Raw genomic sequence first — 20,000 nt, 5'->3', positions numbered from 1 at the left:
ATAAATATTTAACATAAATTAACATCAGTGTAGATGACCTCTGGACCCTCGAGTCACATTCTTATTCTTCGTATTTTTCATATAAACAAATTAATTTGTGGTCATGACAAGATAAGACAAGGCAAGGCAAGGTAAGGCAAGACAAGATAAGACAAGGCAAGGCAAGACAAGCCAAGGCAAGGTAAGGCAAGGTAAGGCAAGACAAGGCAAGGCAAGGCAAGGCAAGGCAAGGCTAGACAAAACAAGACAAAACAAGGCAAGACAAGGAAAGTTAAGGCAAGACAAGGCAAGACAAGGCAAGGTAAGGTAAGGTAAGGTAAGGCAAGGCAAGGCTAGACAAGACAAGACAAGGCAAGACAAGGCAAGGTAAGGTAAGTCAAGGCAAGACAAGGCAAGACAAGGTAAGGCAAGACAAGGCAAGGGAAGTTAAGGCAAGACAAGGCAAGACAATACAAGACAAGGCAAGGTAAGGCAAGGCAAGGCAAGACAAGACAAGACAAGACAAGGCAAGGTAAGGTAAGGTAAGGTAAGGCAAGGCAAGACAAGACAAGACAAGACAATGCAAGGTAAGGCAAGAAAAGACAAGACAAGGCAAGGCAAGGTAAGGTAAGGTAAGGTAAGGCAAGACAAGACAAGACAAGACAAGACAAGACAAGGCAAGACAAGGTAAGGCAAAACAAGACAAGGCAAGACAAGGTAAGGCAAGACAAGGCAAAGCGAGACAAGGTAAGGCAAGACAAGGCAAGGGTGCTGCTGCTGCTGTGAGAGAAAACGACCTTTCGGCCAATCAGAATAATGCAGTTTAACACCTCTGGGGTAAAAATACGAAACATTTAGCCGTTATTTCCGTGAGCTGAAATGACCTGCTGTTGACATTAGCAGTGACTCTCAGGAGCTCGCTTGAGATTAATTCTGGTCTCTGAAGGTTTCGGTGATCTCTAGGTTTTCTTTTTCGCTTCCTGGAAACCCGCTGCGCAGGAGCCTGTAATTAACAAGCAGAGAGCGAGACGGTCAAACGGAACTCGGGTCCACGTGCGCTTTCAATTACAGACAGCAGCCGTGGAGCGCCGGGAGAAACGGTTTCACAGAGACGAGTAATTTCTCCCTCGTTGGCCTCACAGTGGGGGATTGACACGAAATTGAGACAGTGAGAGAGAGAGAGAGAGAGAGAGAGAGAGAGAGAGAGAGAGAGAGAGAGAGAGAGACAGAGAGACAGAGAGACAGAGAGACAAAGAACACAGAGAGAAATGGAGTCACTGATCATGGCGAAGATGTTTGACACGTAGACATTTACTTAAATAAATGATACACTCACCTCCTCACCTCCTCACCTCCTCACCTCCTGCACTGCATTCAACATTCAGTTCAGTAACACGTGTCAGCACTGATTAATGTTCACAGAGTAACGTGTGTGTTTGTGTGTGTGTTTATGTGTTTGTGTGTGTGTTTGTGTGTGTGTTTGTTTGTGTGTGTGTGTGTTTGTGTGTGTGTTTATGTGTTTGTGTGTGCACGTGTGTTTGTGTGTGTGTTTGTTTGTGTGTGTGCATGTGTTTGTGTGTGCGTTTGTGTGTTTGTGTGTGTGTGTCTGTGCATGTGTGTGTGTTTCTGTGTGTGTGTGTTTGTGCGTGCGTGTGCATGCATGTGTGTGTGTGCATGCGTATGCGTGTTTGTGTGTGTGTGCATGTGCCTGTGTGTGTGTTTGTGTGTGTGTGTGTGTGTGTGTGTGTGTGTGTGTGCATGTGCTTGTGTGTGTGTGTTTGTGTGTGTGTGTTTGTGCGTGCGTGTGCATGCATGTGTGTGTGTGTGTGTGTGTGTGTGTGTGTGTGCATGTGCTTGTGTGTGTGTGTGTGTGTGTGCATGTGCTTGTGTGTGTGTTTGTGTGTGTGTGTGTGTGTGTGTGTGTGCATATGTGTGTGTGTGAACCGAGCCTCTAGAAGATGAGTGGAAAACTCTTGTTTTTTTTTTCTTTCCCTTGTCCTCAGCTCCAGATGAACATTCCTGGCGATCAGACCTGCTGAGAGACGCTCAGAGGAGATGACAGATCTAAAAGCTTACTTTTGAGACTCGGTCCTGCTGCTGCCCTGAAGACGCCGTGATCAAAGTGTAAAAGACGCGTCTCGAATGACGGCAAACAGAAATGTGTTCCATCCCAGAGCTGAGGGCGGTGAAGTGAGGGGAGAAAGATGCTGAAAGATGAGAAACGTCACGCTCTTAATTTGGGAAAGATGACTTCAGTGTCAGCTGACAGACGCCTCTTCATCTCTGCTGATGAGGATCCTCTTGATAGATCACCTATGCTAACGTTAGCATGCTAGCGCTTTCCAGTCGGCTTTGTTAAAGAGACTTAAGTTAGTTTTTAGAGCACGGCGCTGTTCGGGTCTCGAATCTGATCGGTCAGAAAGGTTCTTGTGTTTTTATCTAAGAAGACGTTCCGGCAGGTTTATAATTAATACAATGGTTCGAATACGTTACCGTTTCTATAGTAACCACTCATTCACAGGGACATGCACGATGGTTGTTCTACTTAATCTAAGATTAATAAAAGGAAGATCTTTAGCATAGAGTTAGCAAGTGTGGCTAATTAGCATCCATGCTCACTTCATGAGGGCATTAAGGACATTTTGGTGATTTATTTCGAACATGAGAATTGACTTTCATTCTGTATTTTGATTGATGAGCTCGTACTTTCACGGTGACCTCGTCGTCCGATGCCGACGGTCCGATGCCGCGATCTCAGAAATATAGAACGCAAGATTCAAAAACTTTATTGAGAGACTGAGTGAAGTCTGAATGTGGGTTTAATGGTTTATGGGTCAAAGAACAATACAGAGAAATTTCAGGAGAAAAACATTAATCTCACACACGCACACACTCACACACACACACACACACACACACACACACACACACACACACACACACACACACACACACACACACACACACACACACACACACACACACACGCCATTGCAATGAGAAGCATCAAATCCAGTCTGTCAGTTTTTAACCATTTTGCACATGGAGTTAAATAAAATACACAGAAGACAGCTGTTAGAATGCACATATACAACGAGGACACGTCTAACAGGCCGATTAATTAGAAATAATCAAACTTCCAGTAAAAAAAAACGGATGGATGAACAGAATAATCTGATGTGATGATCGGTGTGTAAAAGTCCAGGACATGGAGATACGAATGAAGAAACCGCATGAAGTCAACTTTACTTTCAACCACTTTACTTTTAGGCAATATTTATTTTGTGTCTATCCCTGTTTCTACAGTTCATACCTGTCTATACCGGTTTATACCTGTCTATACCAGTTTATACCTGTCTATACTGGTTTATACCTGTCTATACCGGTTTATACCTGTCTATACCAGTTTATACCTGTCTATACTGGTTTATACCTGTCTATACCGGTTTATACCTGTCTATACCGGTTTATACCAGTTTAGACCTGTCTTTACCAGTTCATACCTGTCTATACCGGTTTATACCTGTATATACCAGTTTATACCAGTCTATACCTGTCTATACCGGTTCAGACCTGTCTTTAGCAGTTTATACCAGTATATACCAGTTTATACCTGTCTATACCGGTTTAGACCTGTCTTTACCAGTTTATACCTGTCTATACCGGTTTAGACCTGTATATACCAGTTTATAGCTGTATATACCAGTTTATACCAGTCTATACCTGTCTATACCGATTCAGACCTGTTTTTACCAGTTTATACCAGTATATACCAGTTTATACCAGTCTATACCGGTTTAGACCTGTCTTTACCAGTTTATACCAGTATATACCATTCTATACTTGTCTGTACCTGTATACAGCAAAACCTACAGTGCTAAATGAACTCTTTAGAGCACTGAATCAGCACCTCCACTTTTTATACAAGAGCATCATGTGTGGGTGGGGCTTTGCCTAAAGGGGCGGAGCTCTGTGTAAGGGGCAGACCTCTGCATGATGGATGGAGTTATATTTGGGTTTGGAGCTTTGTGTGAGGGGTGTTTTAGGGGGTGGGGCTTGGGGGTTAAAATCAACAGTTAATTAACTTTTTTGTTGCCTTTACTCTCAATTTCACCCAAAATACTCTCCATTTTAGGATTTAAAAGGGAAGTAAAAATCAAACAAAATGATTAAAAGAACATTATTTGTCTCTACATATATCTTGTGAACACGATCCTACGAGAGCTCTTGAACAATGTGGGTTTTGCTGATGGACTGATGAACCCTTTAATACAGAGAAACGTGTGTAAGACGGTGAGACGGTACGAGCTGCATACAAAACACACCATGGATAAAAATAAAGATACAAAACTCAAGAAAACCAGAAGATGAAAGGCTTTTTACATCGATCTACAAAACGAGCTCGCTCACACCTCCTCGCTCATCTCCAACCCCATCACCAGAAGACTGACGGTTGAATCTAGTAGAGAGGACACTGAAAAAAAAAAACGTTTCCCGGAACGTTCTCCTAGCCTCGTGTTCAGGAGAACGCTGATGAAAGAGACGCTCTCATCATTCATACAGAGCCAAACATGTTCGAAAGAAGACATACGCAGATGTCTCTCTGTCCTCTCTCTCTGTCCTCTATCCTCTTTCAAATGTACGTTTAGTAAGAGTTGGAGGTTGTCCTCTGGTCCACAGGGACCTCCGGTGAAGAGGTTCATGGTATCAAAAGCATCATAAAAAAAATCCAGTGAGGTTTGGAGAAGGATGAAGAACGTCAGAAGGTGAAAACAGAAACCAGAAAATAATCACGTCTTTTTTCTGGAGCGTGATTGGAAGCATATTTGGATAACAAAATGTTTTGTCCATATTGAAAATGTTAAAATGATCCATCATCCTGCCCAAAATTTCTGGACCAGAGAAGATTTTTTTTCCACAGATCTGTGAGATGACCAGTAGAGGAGCCAAGTCCAGCTGAAACACGTTTATCTCTCGGGTTCGTTAGCCGGACCGCTCGATTCAAAGAAGTCCGTTGAATAAATATTTCCTCATTGAAGCTCCTCGTTCAGTCGTTCTTGCACTCGCAGTTGCACTCCTCGTGATGCTCCAACGCCACGTCCGTCAGCGACTTGAGCGAGCCTCGACCCGGTCTGAACTTCAGCATCAGGACCTTCAACCATGTAGACAGAGAGAAAGCAGACACTGAGAGGAGATAATGTACGAAACAATCCTCTTACACCACTTTATTCCTCTTACACCACTGGAGGCCGCGGACACCACGGAGGCCGCGGACACCACGGGAGGCCGCGGACACCACGGAGGCCGCCGACACCACGGGAGGCCGCGGACACCAAGGGAGGCCGCAGGACACCACGGGAGGCCGCCGACACCACGGGAGGCCGCGGACAGCACGGGAGGCCGCGGACACCACGGGAGGCCGCGGACACCACGGGAGGCCGCGGACACCACGGGAGGCCGCAGACACCACGGGAGGCCGCGGAGACCACGGGAGGCCGACGGGACACCACGGGAGGCCGCGACACCACGGGAGGCCGCGGACACCACGGGAGGCCGCCGGACACCACGGGAGGCCGCGGACACCACGGGAGGCCGCAGACACCACGGGAGGCCGCCGACACCACGGGAGGCCGCGGAGACACCACGGGAGGCCGCGGACACCACGGGAGGCCGCAGACACCCACGGGAGGCCGCGGACACCACGGGAGGCCGCGGACACCACGGGAGGCCGCGGAGACCACGGGAGGCCGAAGGGGACACCACGGGAGGCCGCCGACACCACGGGAGGCCGCGGAGACCACGGGAGGCCGCGGACACCACGGGAGGCCGCCGACACCACGGGAGGCCGCGGACACCACGGGAGGCCGCGGACACCACGGGAGGCCGCGGACACCACGGGAGGCCGCAGACACCACGGGAGGCCGCGGAGACCACGGGAGGCCGCCGGGGACACCACGGGAGGCCGACGCGGACACCACGGGAGGCCGCGGACACCACGGGAGGCCGCGGACACCACGGGAGGCCGCAGAGACCCACGGGAGGGGGCGGACACCACGGGAGGCCGCGGACCACCACGGGAGGCCGCGGACACCACGGGAGGCCGCGGACACCACGGGAGGCCGCGGACACCACGGGAGGCCGCGGACACCACGGGAGGCCGCCGACACCACGGGAGGCCGCGGACACCACGGGAGGCCGCAGACACCACGGGAGGCCGCGGACACCACGGGAGGCCGCGGACACCACGGGAGGGGCGGACACCACGGGAGGCCGCGGACATCCACGGGAGGCCGCGGTGAGACCAACGGGAGGCCGCTGACATCCTACGGGAGGGGGCGGACCCCACGGGAGTCCGCGGACACCACTGGTAGGCCGCGGACACCACTGGATGCCGCGGACACCACTTTATGTTTCTTACAACACGGTATGCCGCGTACACCACTGGAGGCCTCTTTACAACCAACTTTTATTACCTCAGCTACACCACTTTATTCCTCGCATTCCACCCACGTTATTCCTACTCTACACCAATTTATTCCTCTTACACCACTTTATTCCTCTTACACCACTTTATTCCTCTTACACCACTTTATTCCTCTTACACCACTTTATTCCTCTTACACCACTTTATTCCTCTTACACCACTTTATTCCTCTTACACCACTTTATTCCTCTTACACCACTTTATTCCTCTTACACCATGCTTCTTATTCATGTTTTCCTTCATCTTGTGGAACGTCCACCAAACCAACCGGTTCCTCTTCGATCTTACGTTATAGCAGCTATAAACTAAACAATCGCTCCCTCAACGGCCTTCTTTTCCATCATTTGAAGTTAATCTGACGGAAAAAAGCAGCTTGTCGTGCGAATATTTAAAAATATGCAGAAATCGTGCAAAAATTTCAGAACATTAAAGAGTTTGAAAAAGTGAAGATGACAAAAGATGAAGTGCAGAAAGTGATGCTGGTATAAAGGAAGTATCTCCTGCCTACTTCATTTTATACTGTAGCTTCTGAGATTCAGAACAGGTTACAGAATAATAAATTGTAATACTATATTTGAACCTTTTTATTGTAGTTTTTTTTTAAATCTTCTTTAAATAGAATTTTCTGGAAACATGGATCATCTAATGAATCACCAAGTCTAATGAATCATTGAATCATCTAATGAATCACCAAGTCTAATGAATCATTGAATCATCTAATGAATCACCAAGTCTAATGAATCATTTTCCTCGTTCACTCGTGTTAATATTTGAGATGTCATTATCCCGGTGGAGTCTGTACTGTACTGTACCTCGTGGTATTTTTTGGTCACTTTAGTGGGCGTGCACTGACAGTCGTAGCAGTTGTTGGAGCAGCAGGCGCAGTTTCCACCACATCGCTTCACCAGCAGGCAGCTGGGCCAAAAAATCACGTCTGTCCTCTTTAACTCCTCTCTCAGGGACACCGAGTAATTACGAGGAGTGCAGCTGTAGAGCCGGACCTCCTCCCGGAGCAGGTTCAGATCCACCACGCCTTCACACACACACACACACACACACACACACACACACACACACACACACACACACACACACACACACACACACACACACACAGACTTTAGACAGCTGTTTACTTCAGCTTTTATTACTGGCCTGAGACAAAGCAAGATCCAAAACGTCTGAGTCCTGAATCAAGGACTGTAAATCAAATACTTCCTCAGCTGATTCTTATTATTCAGGAATTTGTTCTTCAAACCTGGGACAAATCCAGCGGTTTAATCTTTTAGCAATTCTCTTATGAAATTAAAATGTGTCTTAATATCGAATTAATGCAACTCTCCCCGTCACTTCAGTCTTTTTAAGCTCAAATGTTCTTGTCTAATTGTTTAAAAAATGGGAAGAAACGATGCATCAGAATTTGAAAATCTGTTTTTTTTTCTACTGAAAACATTAATGAAGACGTAACGTAATGATCCACAGTGGAGCTTCCTATTAATCCTAAATCAATGAGCACAATGCCCCAGCACTGGACCTGAAGATCAAACATCCTTTTTAGCACCACGATAAATATTTAATGCACAAAAACAAGTCAGGACATCGTGTCTCTACATTCTTCTCCATCACCGAAGAAACGCTAATGAACGACTTCTGGATCCAAAACTAGATTAAAAATATGAGCACATTAAATGAACTCAGATCACAGATCTCTGGAATATTCGTACCTCTGTTTTTTTTCTGATGGAAGAAGGACTTGCCCAGGACTTGCCAATGCGGCTTGTAAAGCTCCTCCAGGTCAAGCTGCCAGCGATCAGGCTCCAGGTATTTCAGGACCTCCTCCACTGTGCCGAATTCAGACACGGCTTCACTCAGAGCCTCCACGCTGTGCAGAGCCGAGGGCACGGCGGCGGGCACGACGGCGGGCACGGACGGCTTCTAACACAAATCACGTAGCAAACATCTACGGGTCAGTTTTATTCACCAAGCTCGATTTTTACTGTAGAACTGTCTTCATTTTAAATATTACAAAAAGCATCCCTTAAAAATCCAAGAAGAACTTAAGAACACAATTAGATCTTAAATCCTGTATCACGGCAGGGATTTCGATGGGTCCTTCCAAGAAGAACACAACACAGTTCTATACCATAATATCTCACTGTTTAGACTTGAAACAAAAGAATTTCCCACAGAATTTGACCGTATTTCACTGGATGTATTTCTACATACTTTACAAAACTAATAGAATTAGACCATATATCAATAAAGAATAAGCCCATAAACCAGCAGGAATAGTATGGAACTGACATAAAGCCATTTTTACTAAATATCCCATAAAAGTATAACGTGAACGCTGAAGGAATTAGATCAGATTTCCACCGGGGATCCAAAGACCTCTAGAGAACCATATATTTACTACTTAATCCATAAGTCCAACAAATAGACGTATAGAATTAGTCCAAATTCCAATATGTACCCCATAAACATTCAGCAGGAGCCCTATAGAGCTCTGAGGGAAAATAACTCGATGGACAGCCCGTTAAAATACGATCGGAACAGAATTAGACCGTATTTCGGTGAGTATTTTACATCCCCATTAAAAATCCCACATCCAATTTGTATCCAATGAATTTCACCAGAGGTTTCCGGCACGTTCCATCCTAATTTTCCGTTTTTTTATTGCTTGTAAGTAAGTAACTTTCATATCAGATCGAAAAATGATTCACGATAAGTTCTTTCTGTACGCGCAGGTAGGCTATGAAAAGCTCGTCGGCATGGTTACGGCCGCGTAATAGACGTCATGGCTGCTGATAAAGGACGCTTGTGATATAAAGGAGGTCTGTGAATGGGGTCAGTGTGACTGAATGAGGGCACTTCGAATCAGAAGACACAGGACTATTCCACTGCGATGGCTTGTTATTTTCAGAACAAGGACGGTTGAAGGTCGAAAAGCAAATAACAGAGCGGATAGCGGATCGTTATCCGAGACGGAAGATAACGGCACGTCATTTTAAAATAATTTCATCATACTTTCAAAGTCATCCCCGAATAAAGTACGAACAAAACCCACGGCGTCGTACATGACGCCCTACCGCACACCACGAGCGCATACTAATGACTATAATCCGAATAATTTATTCCGCTTAACAGTGAAATCATGAATATTGATTACAAAATGTTCAGCAAAACTTTACATAAAGGATTCCTTCTGTCTTTCCTCCGCTTCTAAATATCCATCACATCTTTTTTTCCTCTCTTGCGAGATCCTGCGGTCGTGAATAATGTGGAATGGAAAGCATTAACGACTCGTGAACGTGTGACGCTCTTCCATTCTGTCACTTAATGAACATGTGAAGCCTCCTTCGAGAAGTCTCCTGCCGAGACGTATATCGCGTAAAAGGGTTTCATGAGGAAATCTCGGCCAAATCCCGGTTTCGTCTGCACAGATCTGTAAAAAGAATCTGTTCAAGTCTTCGTCAGAAGGCGACGTTAACGCTGCGCTAACTAAAGATATAAGAGTAGGAGTGACGAATGCTCAGGCAGGTAGATGTCCTGTGGTAATTAAAGTCATCTTACTAATTAGGAATGACATCGTTATAATACGCTCTGTTATGCTGTAAATTCTACAAGTGAGTGATTAACCGGAGTTTCCATATAGACCCGCTCTGATCCAACATGTTCGCTAAAGGCGTTTTCTAACTCTTACAAGCCATATGCTCGGGCAGCCTCATGCATAGCAACCCAGAAAATATTTACCCCCCCTGTAAAGGAGTTAACGTGATCTTATTCCTTCGCCTTCTACAAAATCCCTTTGACGTCATGCACAAGGTCAGAGCTGATGAATTGATCTCGTGAGGTATAAACCCCGGAATGAAATAATGGATCCCACTGTGTTGTGTAGCTCTGACAACAAGGTGTTTCAAATTGGTTGCATCTGTGTGTGGGGGGAAAAAAAGCTTAACAGACCTGACAGGGCCTCGGTTAGTCAGAGCGAGTCAAACATCTGAGCCGAGAACTCCACCAGAAATGTGTGATCGAATGTAAGTAAACAAACAGACGTCGAGGACTCCGGGTGAGACGAGGTTCGGTGTGACGGCAAGTTCAGTCGTCGTGGTCAAAAAAGCAGCTCGAATCTTATAAAGATCTTTCGATCTCGACCTTAAAGCTACGCTTAACGGTCGATTAGATTCAAACTACTTCTTCTGTCTAATTTCGTCAGAAGACATTTTCACAAAGCGTAAGGGAAATCTGGGTGTAGATAAGATCCCTATTGAACATGTCAGAGACCTGGACTGATGCACGTAAAACCCTTGAGGTTTGTTTCTTTCTTGTGAAGCACATTAAGGTTCTCGGGGAAACCCGGTGTTTGAGTAACTAACACAGAACCCTGAATATCTGCTACAGCTGTAAAAATGTTGCTTTCTTGGAAAGGTTTATGTATCCTGGACAGATCCGTCTGAAAACCTTAATATTCCACACTTTGGATAACAGAGAATTTGAGTAACCGAGACAGAAGAGTAGATTGTTCTGTTTATTGGATTGTCTTGTCTTAGAAAAGTCCATAGTTGTCCAAGGTTGGATTAAAATACAGTGGGCGTGTCCGTGTTGATCTCTAAAGGTATTCTGGAACCCTTAAACATTCTATCGAGAGCCGTACAAAAGTGTTTCGGCAACCAAGGAGGTGGAATCATTGGTACTGGTGGTACATCCCCAAAAAATATCTGGGTCTTTGGGTCTAATTTGACGGACGTCACACACACGATCCTCTTGGTGAGGAATGACTCTAATTATTATTTGACAAAAAATAGTCTCCCATTAATTAATCCCATTATTCTGTTTCAGAATGAGACGAAGGAACGTGTACATGTTGTAACCTCTAAAGAAAATGTTCATTCATTCATCTTCTACCGCTTATCCGAACTTCTCGGGTCACGGGGAGCCTGTGCCTATCTCAGGTGTCATCGGGCATCGAGGCAGGATACACCCTGGACGGAGTGGCAACCCATCACAGGGCACACACACTCTCTCATTCACTCACACACACACTCACATACTACGCACAATTTTCCAGATATGCCAATCAACCTACCATGCATGTCTTTGGACCGGGGGAGGAAACCGGAGTACCCGGAGGAAACCCCCGAGGCACGGGGAGAACATGCAAACTCCACACACACAAGGCGGAGGCGGGAATCGAACCCCCGACCCTGGAGGTGTGAGGCGAACGTGCTACCCACTAAGCCACCGTGTCCCCCTAAGGAAAATGTTAATGAATGTAAATAAATACTTTATTGTTTGTTATTACGCAGGTCCTCACTAATACATCATAAACATCCTGATAAACACATTTTTTTCTCAGGCTGTTCCCACCTTCAACAGCTACAAATCTGGGAGGATGATTAGCTAGCCTAGCATCAGTGGTTGACAGGAGAGAGACATGGTGCTGCTTTATCTTTACCAATCCACCTCATAAAGAACCCTTGGGGTCACGTGAGGTCAGAAAGGTCACCATAACTCTCTAGACCGTTTGAGTGATGTCTGAGATCTGGCCTTTCAATCTCAGCTCCCTTTAAGGCTCTGAAGAAATGAATCAGCGCAGATCAGTTCCCAGTTGTTTGCCTGAGCAAATCTCTTGGGAGCAACAAACCCAGTGTGTAGGTCTCTACTCTTCAACATTTTTATTACATTCGTATGAAAGATTTGACATCTCAAGCTTGACCTCTTCACTCAGTGCTAACGATGTTTTTCCATCCCCCTCCCTCCAGGTCTGAACGATCCCTGTTTCCAGAGCTAGGTGCTATTTTAATGGGCTCTTCACTCAAACCTTTACTGTTTTCCACAGGCTTTTTCTGGGGTTTTATGGCCGTGGCTGTTTTTTCCTCTGCTCCCGGTTGAAGTGGTGAAAGTGAATGATTGCTTATTTAGGTGGAGTGCGTTTAGCCGGTGAGGCTGACCACGGAGAAACAGAACTCTGCTGTTTTAACAGAAAACGGAGCCTCGGTGAAGAGGAACCGGGTATTCGAGATGATCTCCAACAATCAAAAGTAATTTTGTTGAGAAGGAATCCCTAGAGGTTTGGTTTTTTTTTCGACCTCCAACGAGAGGACCATAATTGCAAAGAAACATCATTAAGGTACAATATTAGACATGAAGGAACATTCTTGTTCGTAACTTGGAGAGGTATCTTCTGTGAATGCTCTCCTTTTACTTCACTTTCGCCTTTACGTACACGAAGCCTTCGGCAAATAACATTGGGAAAAGTTTAGTTAGAATTCTTGGTGTTTGTGTAGGGTCTGAAATAGGCATCTCCAAAAAACTCCAACATATACAGTACAACCGTTTCTTTGAGACTCTTCTATCGATGTCCTTTCATTAATTTGGATAATAATTTAATTTAAAATGTTTCCCAAACACTTTGTCCAGGGTGTATCCTGCCTCGATGCCCGATGACGCCTGAGGTAGGCACAGGCTCCCCGTGACCCGAGAAGTTCGGATAAGCGGTAGAAGATGAATGAATGACTGAATGAATGTTTCCCAAACTCTGAGGAACCCAAAGGTGCCACATTTTTATACTATTATTAAATGTTATATTACTAGTATATCTTGGCAAATCTTGACTCTTGACCCTCTGAGGAGGCCCTTAAGGTTCTGTGTTATTCTGTTACTATTATCTTTAGGAAATTTAGCTATCAGTGTTCTGTAAACTCTGTTCAATAACATACTTACAGCTTATTTTCATTTGATGCAAAGCTTTAAAGACTTGAGGGAACTTTCAAAAGAAAGTGCTACAGGCATAATGTAGGCAGGCGGCATATACAGTAAGTCATTCTGAGCAACTGCTCGTACACCCAGAAACATGACAAATGACAAGAGTTAGGCAAGAATCATACTGTACCTTCTCAAAAGCACTATTACACGACCTGTAATTATGTCAATTTAGCAACAGCATTGGTAAAAGATGTTGGTGTTTAAAATCATAGGGCTAGTGGTTGTTCATAGACAACAGGGCTTCACAATCACAAATGCACTTTGGTGTCACTGTGATCTAGGTTATTTTTGACTAAGTTAAGACCTCAATAAACACACTACAGTTTAGCCAAACACACAGAAAGGAAAGCAGCTAGCCCGAAAGCTAGTCACACATTGTCGTAAGCATGACGGCATTGTTACTAGACCTACACGTGCATGTACAGCAGGTTAGCATCGGCATTCATAAATCCTCTCGTATGTCAGGTCAGTAGGTGAAAACAACTTGGCTTCACCAGCTAGAGTTCATTACAACTTGCACAAGCTATCTTGTAGGAATTCGGTGCCGGAGTTCCCGTCGGCGCCAAGCGATTTTTGATGGAGTAAAGATACGCCTTGACCACAGACCCAAAGAAACACAGGGCAAGGAAAGGAAGTCTGACAGGATGAAAGTTACCGCCTCACAATTTATTATAGGACAGGAAGCCTGTCTTGGCCAGGGTGACCATGAGAGACATGAAACAGCTCTGGGAGTCTATTCAACGCCTGGTCAAGCTGCTGGCAATGTGAAACACTCTACCAGTCGACAGACTCCGAACGGCTACGACTCAGATCTATAAACCTACTCTATATCAGCGTTTATTCACAGTTGTCGCAAATGTATGATAGGTCCACAGTATGGAGGCTGTTAGCAAAAGTCCACTGACTTCTAAGCTACCAAAAAAGACACAAATAAATAAACATGTACTTAAATGGTTTAACCTCGAATCAGACCTTTTATCAAGCGCATGAGCATTTAGTTAATCAACAGTGATGCGTAGTCGAATTCTACATTAATACATTTATGTTCTTGGCAAAAATAGCTTATTTTTTGCTAAATAAAATCGCTAAGATCGAGGCATAGACAACCTCAGAGACTTTAGAGACAAATGTCTAGCTAAACATTTACGGACCATCGGGCGACGTGTTCTTAGAAAATCACTAACAACTTGCCAATGATTTCTAGTGGTTGAGGTTTAGTAGTTGGTCTAAAGATCATCATCTCACACGGATTTTACTGAAAGACAGATTAACATCAGCCGACATATCGTCCATACGCATTTGATCGATCGATCATGACTCAGGATTTATCTTCATGGAGACCCATAAAAAATTAATCTCAGTTTCTAACCTTTCCATAAATTAGGGTTGAGATCGGTAGAAAAACATTCCACTGATTAATCCTTCGACATTAGCGTGAGCTAGGAAACGTGTAAAGAGGTAAACATGTGCCGTAACAGGGTGTATTTGCGGTTAAGGAAACCAGCTAAAGTTGTCTCATCACGATTTGTCTTAAGTGTGACAAAAACAAAAGCAAAATATTTTCCAATAGCTTTCCCCAAAGTAATGACACACACCAATAGCTAAAGGAATTTGAGCTTGGGTGAAACGGGTACATGGTTCTGGGAACACACAATGGCAGGACATGGAGTCTAAGTCAGTAGCAATAGCAAGGCGAGTGCCAGGAACCAAACCAACATTGTATCACACACCACATACTCATCCCTGACACAAAACACTTTAAACACCATACAGACAAATCCCCTTAGATGGAATTCTGACCGCAATCCAGCTGGATGCTAAATGGATTTTCAGAGAAGGCGCCAAAGGAAATGCAGGAGTGCTGTGAGTCAGGTCTGGAGGGGCAGTAGAATTGCAGGTTCCCGCTCTCCATCCTCCTCCACACTCTATAAATAGAGCTCCATCAGTCAGCCACACCTTCTGTGATGGGAGAACTATGGGCCAAAACACACCTCCGATCCCTCATGTAAAGCACAAGAAATCTTGAAGAAAAAAAAACACAACACTTTTAGACCTGAGAGCGTTCGGTTGCATAAACCTCATCTACAGAAGTTGCATAACTGTTCTTCATGGGAAAGATGTTCAAATATTATTTTTTCCTTCATCAATCACAAAATTCATAACTTGGGGTATGTGATTTTAGAAGCATGGGTGAAGCTGCAAAACCTTCATTGTTCTGTCATAAACTAACATCCATCGAGGTCTATTCTGATGGATTTGCTTAACATTAGCATTCCTGTATAAGTAAAGTCGCCAGAAGACGCCGAGGAGCCTTGATTGTCCTTCATTTGTTGTGCAGGAAAATTTCAAGTGCTTCCTGGTACAAAAACGTGTCAGCTTGTCAAATCAGAAAACACATTCATTCATTCATTCATTCATTCACCCATTCATCTTCTACCGCTTATCGGAACTTCTCGGGTCACGGGGAGCCTGTGCCTATCTCAGGCGTCATCGGGCATCGAGGCAGGATACACCCTGGACGGAGTGCCAACCCATCACAGGGCACACACACACTCTCATTCACTCATTCACACACACACTACGGACAATTTTCCAGAGATGCCAATCAACCTACCATGCATGTCTTTGGACCGGGGAAGGAAACCGGAGTACCCGGAGGAAACCCCCGAGGCACGGGGAGAACATGCAAACTCCACACACACAAGGCGGAGGTGGGAATCGAACCCCCGACCCTGGAGGTGTGAGGCGAACGTGCTAACCACTAAGCCACCGTGCCCCAACCCCCCCCCCCCCCTCCACAATGAATACACATACAGTCCATAAAAGCGACATATTCTGACAGGACTAAAATGCCAGAGGTAGCCCATAATTACTTTAGAATAATTATAATTACATAGTAATGATAATACTAATAATAATATGATGATGTAATAAGTACATTACCTCCCTGTGTAATACTAGCTTTATCCGAATAGGGCTTTAGACACAAATCCTCTCTGTTTTATCCCGTATTCACCACCGGAATCACTACAAAATCAATAAACGCAGCGTAAAGGAGGTCTGTATTCAGAATGAAATGAAGTAGGTTTTTCTTGTCAACGCATAAAAATGTCAAGACACGCTCAAACACATCTGTATACAAGCAAGACAGAAAGAAAACTGACTCGTAAAGTCCTGACAGGCATCAGACATCAAAGGCGAGTGGGTCTATTAAATAATCCTCCCTAAAAGTGCCACACAAAACGCAGCAGGAAATGGAAGCAAGGCTGAGACGGAAATGGAAAGCAACGTTCTCACAAGCAGGAGCTATGAGGAGCTATAACTGCAGCCTGGAAAATCTTCCCACCTGTTATCGCTGCTGAGGTCAGAAGGTCATTTTGGCTAGGATTATACACTTCGCTGCACCGCAATTAGCCAGAGATCGCCACGCATTCTTGGTGGACGAGCTTTTCTCTCTGAGGTTAAACGCTTTACATTGATGGGAAGAGAAGACTAATGCAGCATGAATACTGTGCAGGTTAATCATAAGTGGTGTATTATAACCTTCCTCTCTCTTCAGATCGGACTCCTACAGTTAAACGTACTTATCTCTGCATGCTAGGTCAAAAGAACCCGTTTCTCCAGGTTCTCGTGTTTAAGTGAGGTCACGTGTTGATTCGAATAGTAGCGAGGCTGCAAATCACAGGTTACTATTATTGCACTCGTTCGAGTACCTTATGGTTTCTATAGTAACAGGTCTTTCACTAAGACTTGTATGCCACATTAGAGGTCTTCTCGGGTCTAAAGAAATCTTTTTACCCGAACCCGACGTGCATAATTTTTTTTTTAAAGAAAGACCCGACCCGAGACAAACCCGAAAAAATCAGACCCGAGTCCGACCCGACCCGTCGGAAATTGTTTTTTAACCCGACTGGACCCGTAACTCTACACTAAAGTAACCACTACAGAGTGGATTCAAAATTGATCGACAGGTCTGTTTCAACGAAAATTAGCTTACCGCCAGCCGCACGTCGCCAGCCACATGTCGCAAGCGGTCTTGGCAAACAAAGGAGAGGTTGGAAAAGGACTCGAGTCGAGGCACACACACGAGATACAGTAGTTCGGGTCTTCTCGGGTCCGTTCGGTAAAAACACGTTCGTTTTAAATTACCCGAGACCCGATGACGCTATCATTATACCCGACCCATGTCCGAGGCACACGTGAAACTTTTACACCCGAACCCGCTCGGGTCTCGGGTCGGATCTCGGGTTTTCGGATCTAAGTGGACCCCTGAAGACCTCTACTCCACATAAAATCGTTAAAGATGTATATTAATTGTCGATACGATGAAGTTTTTCGCAGGGTTTTGTACCCTAACAGCACCACACTGTGTGATTTCTTCCCAACATACTACGATGTCCATCAGGGTCATTCTGGTTAGCAGATGTTTTAGATGGGGCTTTATGGTATCTGTGGTCGTTGCACTCATGAGCAGGACTTTCTCATGGCTTTAGAATGGTACCTTGGCAGAAGAATATAACTTTAATTATGTTATGTTATGTTATGTAACTGCTGTAACTCTCATAATTGTGGTTTCCAAACCTCGGCTTTCTTTTGCACCAAAAAAAGACTAATCTTTCTGAAAGCTTTCATTTAGTGTCTGATCCTTTAAATTTCCCAGGCGCTCCTGCCACACCAGGGATAACAACGTCCATCAGTTCGCACTGTTATTTTTCTCTCAAATTCTTCATCTGTTCCTGTTGTTGATGTTTAAACAAAGGCCCACTTTGAGTCGTCAAAAGCTTTCAGACCTTCTCTAAAATATTTGCCCGTGGGCAAATTGTGTATCAGCCTTTTCTATTCCTTCCATCCTCTCATGTAAATGTTTAACTAAAAGCTGGACTTTTAAAAGGGCAGATCATTTACAGTTCACTTGATGACCGTATGCAGGATTTCTCCTTGCACCTCCTTATTTAGCATGATCTAATACTACCACCATTAACTATTTACAAGAGCCAGCCCAATCCCATTCCTTCTCTGAGTTCTAACAGATGGAAGACACATCTGTGAGATGCTCCTGACCTGTTTTTTTTTTTTAAGGACAGCATCTGGTGGTATATCATTGCATCACGATATTTTATTAATTTGTTTATTTCCCTCTTATGAGACCACGGTGGCAGCAGGATGACAAGGTCATCCCAGAATTCTCAATCCCCAACCCCAAGCTATTGCTCGGTGATCTCCAGACCTTCCTAACCAACTGTGAATTATAATCTCTCCAGTGGGTCCTGGGTCTTCACCAAGAGGATCTTCATCCTATGACTGATATAGTTATACCAGTCGCAGACAGCCTTGTAAGGTGCCCAAAGAAACTCAACAGGCTTCTTTCAAGTCACAGAAGAAGTGGCTGTACTCCAGTCAAGTTCCTTGTCAAGTTCCTTTTAAGCTCCTCATGCTATGAAGAGGAAACTTACAATCTTGTTCTTTTGCTCACGGACCTGATATCATGAACATAACTAAAGATTTCAAGCATCTAGTCTTAAATGACATTGCACCTCAGTTAAGCCTGCAAGTTCTCCACTTCTCCATTTTGGTCTTTCTGAACTGGACGGCGCGGCACGGTGGCGTAGCGGTTAGCACGTTCGCCTCACACCTCCAGGGTTTGGGGTCCGACTCCCACCTCCACCTTGTGTGTCTGGAGTTTGCATGTTCTCCACGTGCCTCGGGGGTTTCCATGTGGATATGCGTAGCCTTTTTCAGGGGGGTCTTTGTCAAGTTTTGCTCTTTGTCTAATCTATCCTTAGATCAGAATAGCGATCATGTCACTACTAGGAGCCACTGAATCCAAAAGCCCCATAAACAAAGCCACAAGTTGGCAGCTTTCATTAAAAGTAGCTTAATGGTAGAAAGTCCTTTTATTAGCAACGAGGACCTCGTATCTTCTGAAAGTCGTCAGCTTGTATTGTTTTTTTTCCCCCCAAACCTCAGACAGACGAGCTGGTTTGGGTAATTAGATGTGTTTACTCAGACGAACGGCAGGAGAAACAGCTGAGTGACAGGATGGAATACACGGCACTCTCAGAGCTGACAGCTTTTGTTAGAGAGTGTGGAGCCTCAGGATGTGTGTGGTCTGGGTGGAGGGAAAGGAAGGATGAGATCGGAGACAACACAGGACAAAGAGGCATTAGAGTCAAGGATGAAGAGGAGGGTACACACAGACAGACAAAGAGAGAGAGAGAGAGAGAGAGAGAGTCTGAGTAAAATACAGAGTGTAGAGTGACAGAAAGTAGTATTTTTTTCCACAGGCTCATCTTTCCTGTTGCTCTAAGGGTAGAAAAACAACGTGAGTAATAACTCACTGTGTCTGGCTGCGTACTGTATAATCTCAAAGTCCTTTCTCCACTTATTTGTGCTTCATCAGTCATACTAAATGCTGGGAAATTCCACCAAGTGTTATTTACACCACTGATGTCATGACACTTGGTAAGACCACATGACATTCAGGGCCCGGAGGTGTAAACTGGTGGGGAAAGCTGAAGGGTGTCATTGTAGGTAGATAATAAGTATCAGCATCAACGAGTATCAGTATCAACAAGTGTACTGGTTCCTAACCCTTTGTTCTGGCATGATGTGTTCCAGTTTTACACAGATGACCTCTTATACTCCTCTTTGGGACCGAGTAATGTCTGTGCATTCAGCGTTTATTGTCCTTGAAGGAGTGTGTCTTGTCCTTTAGATGGAGATAAACTGCTAAGTCTTGACGTGAGGAATTTGCCCTCCTGTGTTGGGACAC

General features: G+C 44.8%; 1 protein-coding gene across 1 annotated transcript in view; it reads right to left on the bottom strand.

The window, feature by feature from the left end:
- Positions 1 to 2,780: 2,780 nt before the first annotated feature.
- The window catches only part of pdgfc (platelet derived growth factor c), a 63,393-nt gene continuing 46,173 nt past the window's right edge, over positions 2,781 to 20,000 (bottom strand). The window contains exons 4-6 of the mRNA XM_047802515.1: positions 8,188 to 8,398; positions 7,276 to 7,496; positions 2,781 to 5,131 (exon numbers count right to left, since the gene is read on the bottom strand). Of these exons, the coding sequence (XP_047658471.1) occupies positions 5,027 to 5,131; positions 7,276 to 7,496; positions 8,188 to 8,398 (537 nt within the window). The 3' untranslated portion in view covers positions 2,781 to 5,026. The remainder of the gene's footprint in view (positions 5,132 to 7,275; positions 7,497 to 8,187; positions 8,399 to 20,000) is intronic.

The sequence above is a fragment of the Tachysurus fulvidraco genome, chromosome 17 (genome assembly GCF_022655615.1).
Source record: "Tachysurus fulvidraco isolate hzauxx_2018 chromosome 17, HZAU_PFXX_2.0, whole genome shotgun sequence".
In the NCBI taxonomy this organism is placed as follows: Eukaryota; Metazoa; Chordata; class Actinopteri; order Siluriformes; family Bagridae; genus Tachysurus; species Tachysurus fulvidraco.
This window is presented reverse-complemented; position numbering and strand designations above follow the sequence as displayed.